Source organism: Mus caroli, chromosome 6, assembly GCF_900094665.2.
Source record: "Mus caroli chromosome 6, CAROLI_EIJ_v1.1, whole genome shotgun sequence".
In the NCBI taxonomy this organism is placed as follows: domain Eukaryota; kingdom Metazoa; phylum Chordata; class Mammalia; order Rodentia; family Muridae; genus Mus; species Mus caroli.
The window spans coordinates 31899728-31904139 of record NC_034575.1 but is presented as its reverse complement, the minus strand read 5'-3'; the positions used below and the strand labels follow the sequence as shown (position 1 = coordinate 31904139).

At 50.1% G+C, this 4412-nt stretch overlaps 1 protein-coding gene across 6 annotated transcripts in view; it reads left to right on the top strand.

Moving 5' to 3' along the window:
- The first annotated feature begins 250 nt into the window (after window positions 1-250).
- Dgki (diacylglycerol kinase iota) overlaps window positions 251-4412 on the top strand; it is a 447586-nt gene continuing 443424 nt past the window's right edge. For 4 of the 6 annotated variants that reach the window (XM_029478768.1, XM_029478767.1, XM_029478769.1 and 1 more), the window contains exon 1: window positions 328-658. In XM_029478768.1, coding sequence (XP_029334628.1) covers window positions 423-658 — 236 coding nt within the window. In that variant the 5' untranslated portion in view covers window positions 328-422. Of the gene's footprint in view, window positions 659-4412 lie in introns of all 6 variants that reach the window. The other 2 variants (XM_021164730.2, XM_021164731.2) reach the window with 2 other exon arrangements.

Here is a 4412-nt window from a genome sequence, read left to right as displayed (position 1 = left end):
ATGACCAGTGTTTGTCCCCAGCGTCCTAAGCCCCGCGGCTCCCACCCTTTCCCTCTCTCCTCCACTGCGATCCATTGCCTGCAGGCAGAGTTCAAGTTCAGTCCCGGCTTTTGCTCTGGATTTAGAAAAAGGAGAAGGGGTGGGAGAATTGGAGGGAGCCGGCTGGTCGGGCGAGGCCGAGGGGAGGCGGAGAGAGGTGGCCTCTGATTGGTTGGGGAGGGGGAGTGGAGGCACGGAGTTTCCCACAATGCCCCGGTGCGGTGCAGCCGCGGATGGATGCTGCGGGAAGGGGCTGCCATTTGCTGCCCCTGCCAGCGGCGCGCGGACCTGCCCGCGCTCCCGCCGCCTCCAGCGCCCTCAGCCCGACCGACCTCTGCAGCGGCACCGCCTCGGCTTCTTTCGCGGCCGCCGGAGCGGTCGCCATGAACCCCAGCTCCTCGGCGGGAGAGGAGAGAGGGGCGACGGGTGGCAGCAGCAGCAGCGGAAGCGGCGCCGGGAGCTGCTGCCTGGGCGCCGAGGGCGGCGCGGACCCGCGGGGTGCAGGGGCAGCGGCTGCTGCTGCCTTGGAGGAGCCCGCGGCCGCCGGACAGAAAGAGAAGGAAGAGGCGCTGGAGGAGAAGCTGAGGGACTTAACTTTCCGGAAGCAGGTCTCTTACAGGTAGGCGCGGGAGCTAGCGAGACAGGTGCCGCCCAGGGCGGGGGACACTTGCTCTAGCTCCAGAGAGGCACTTCTGTAGAGTTGGGTTTCAGTCTCTCTCTCTCTCTCTCTCTCTCTCTCTCTCCAACCTCCGTATCTCCGTGGTTTTGCTTCTATGTCTGTCTGTCTATCTGTCTCTCTTCCCTTTCTCTCCTGGGCATATGTTGTTCTCATCCTCTAATTCTGGGTTGAAGAGAAGAAGTGGGGTGCCCCAGCTTCTTCTCCCTGTAACACCCAGGGAGGGGTGCACTTGTAACAGAAGAGAACACTAAGGTCAGAACAAGATCAAAACCACATCTGAGAGTGTATGGGGTGCAAACCCAGACATGCCCAGTTAGAAGAGTCGCCAAAGTTGTCCCTAGGCTAGTGTCATCTCCAGCACTCCCCCTTCCTTGCCGAGTTCACTGGGTGAGCCTTGGGCACTAACCGGATGGCTGAGATCTGTTCTGACAGGCAGCAAAGAATAAGCTATACAGAATAGAAATCCTTATGGGAAGTTCTTGTCTGTTAAAGACTAGTGAGCTATGGGTCTCTTCTTGTAGGTATGTAAGTATGTCAGTGGGTGTTGGTGTTACATGCCTGTGTGTTCTCTCCCTCTCTCAGTGTGGACAGCCTACTCCCAGGCTTACCCACTCCCCCAACCCCCTGCCACCTCCCCCCCCTCCCAGTGCCGGTGGGAAGAGATCACACTGGCACCTGAGGCTGGATGTGTCTTTGACACTAGGACAGTGTACGGTGAACGTCCACCCAATTACGCTTTATGAAGCCCCAATTGTGTCAGGATCCAAACCAAAGAGAAGATTTAATAGGTTCCTCACACTGCTCTCCCATTCCCAGGCACGAGAGACAGCGCCGAGACCACCCTCACTGGTGATTTTTAAAAGTTGAGGCCATAAGCAGAGTCTTGCTGGGTCTCAGAGTGATACTTGAAAAGGGGGGGGGGCAGGAAAGCATCTTTGGAGCCCTCCTCCTTTTGGGTTAGCATTCTCTTCTAGAAAAACCATCTAAAGTATTAAGCCTGTCACACCATGTGCTGTTATGTAAGCAAAAGCAGATGACAGAGGTGTGTGGGTTGTGAGGGTGTGCTCTGTTTATGGGGGCAGGTGTGTGAATCACTGGGATCCCCACAGGCATTGCCTGGACTGGAGGCCCTGTCATCAGGGCATGTGCTCTGTGTCTAAATGCCGGTTTCTGCTGATTTCTAAATGGTCTCCATCTGTAGCCAGGTGGTTGCTGCTGCATCCATCCCTTGCTTGCATTTTGCTCTCTGTGCGCAGAGGGGGTTTCCCACCTGAGTTGTTCTCTTAGTTACTCACACAGATCAGTTCCAAATGGATCTTTTTATATTTTCGGTTTCTAAAAATAGGCAGGTGGGGAGGAGTGGGGTAGGTCTAGGGAGGTAGGCTAGGACACAGGCAGTTCAATTCTACTTAGGATGGTCTGTCTGGCTCTTAGGGGAACAGGAACTATATTCAGCCTAATTTAGGAGCTGTAAGTTGAGGGGGTGTTATCACGTGAAATACATTGTGGGTCTGGGCTTCTGGGCTAAGAGAAGCTCCTGGGTCATTGGTATTCATGAGACTTCTCATTGGATAGGGCTGTGAAGCCAGAATTTGCAAGGGAAATCACTTCAGCTTGCCTCTTGGCAGGGGTCATTCTCTGAGGCTCTCTCCTAGAAAAGCATAGAGTCGGGGCGTGCAGCTTCCTGGGTGAAATGCTCCCACAGGCACGTGGAAGTGTGTTTGTCACAGAAAACACGGAAACAGGAGCATTTTTGCAAGAGAGGAACAGTACACGACACTGGCCTATCTTGAAAGCCACTGTAGTGGCTTTTATTTCTTGAATGCTATTTCTTCTTGAATAAAGCCTCACAGTTTTCAAGGCAAGTGACACTTGGCACACACAGCACCTCAGGTGGCTGGTCAGATGGCTTGCAATCCCCAGGTGAATAGCCTCCACTCTCTGTGGGTGATGATGGCTGTCACACTCCTCAGGTGATGCTTACACACCAGTACCTGAGAGTTGCTGTCTCCAAGCTTCAGTCATTGACCCTTGAACTCATAAACTGCTCAGCCAAAGCAAGCCAGGCAGTCATAGCAAATGGTCTTCCTGTTGGCCTTGGTAACCCTTTGTGCTGGACTCAGAGGTGGCAGTGGACCCGATGGTCTTGATGAAAGGATTCTGGGCACGACTTAGCATGGGGGACTAGTGGGTGGTAGTGGAGTGGATTCAGGAAGCCCTTGGGGGAATAGATTCTATGCAGAAGTGTGTAGCAAGAGTAGGAGGTACAGCTTCTATGTAGGGGATCATTTGAGGTGGTGGAGTGGAGATCTGCAGGCAGGTGGAAATGCCTCGAAGAGCACGAATATTTGTAGAATGAAAGTTGGTGTGAAGAAGGGGGCTTTGGAGGACTGTGTGTGTGTGAGTGTGTGTGCATGTGTGTGTGTGTGTGTGTAGGGGGGTCTCATCTGCTTCTCTTGTTGCTAAGGAACATATAAGCTAGAGTTTAAAAATAAATGAAGAGTGGGTGGGCATATGCAGTGACTCCTGTCTTTTTAGGAACCAGAGCCCTTTACAAAAAACCTTTAAATAACCATTTCTGGAGGCAGATTATTCATTTTGCTGACTTTTTACTTCATGAAGTCAAATAAACTCCTTTACATACCCCTAGATTTACCCCCCATTATCTTTTCTTTCATTGGCTGTTCTTTTGGGGGGATGATTTTTCCCGTGAGAATTTTTCTTTTCTTTCAGAATCTGCACCCCAAGAGCAAATAGTTCCCGTAGATGGTAAAGCTAAAGGTTTTAGCAGGCAATGCTACGAATCTGGCACTTTTCTGTTAAAATTACTACTTCCTTTTTCTTTGCAAATAATGGTATTGCAACAGATACATATTGTAAAGGACTATATAATATGTACGTAAGGACTCCTTATTTTAGCTGCTGTAAGAATTCTCATTTAAGTGAATAAAAAGTAAAGGAAAGAAAACCCAGAAAGACAGAGAAGGAGAGAGAAAAGGCAGCTGGTATCGACTGTGTTCTATTTGTCAGGCAACACTGTGGGAAGTATTTTAGCATATTGTTTCTTTTGTGTGTGTGTGTGCATGTGTGTGTGCCTGTGTGTAAGTATGAGTGTGGGAATGTGTGTAGGTGCATATGTGTATGTGCAGGTACATGTGGAAAATTGAAGTTGACATTTTCTTTTTAAACTTGCTCTTAATTTTATTTATTGAGACAGGGTCTTAGAACTGGGAACCGGCTGATTCTGGCTAGTCTAGCTTGCCCTGGGAATAACCTTGTCTCTGATTCCTAACTTCTGGGATTACACATGGCCACCAAACCAGTGCATCTTCTAAGTAGAGCTTAGATGTCAGATCACGCTGTGGACACGTGGACACGCTGTGTCCACGCCAGGTGGACAGGAGCTTTATCTACTGAGCCTTATCCTCAGGCTTGTATGTTCTGTCTTATTTGAGCTTTATGGTGGTTCCATGATGTGATTATTATTGTGTTTGTTTTAGAGAAAGTGAACCCGAAGCTTGGGGCTTGGGCTAGAGGCAAACCTGACTCTAAAGGTCTTTCTTTAGACTGCATCTTTCTGGTTGTTTCCTCAAGCATCTGTGCTAGGGTTGAACTCTTTGTATGTGTGAATATGGGTACCTGTGTGTGTGTGTGTGTATGTGTGTGTGTGTGTGAGTGTGTGTGTGTGTGTGTG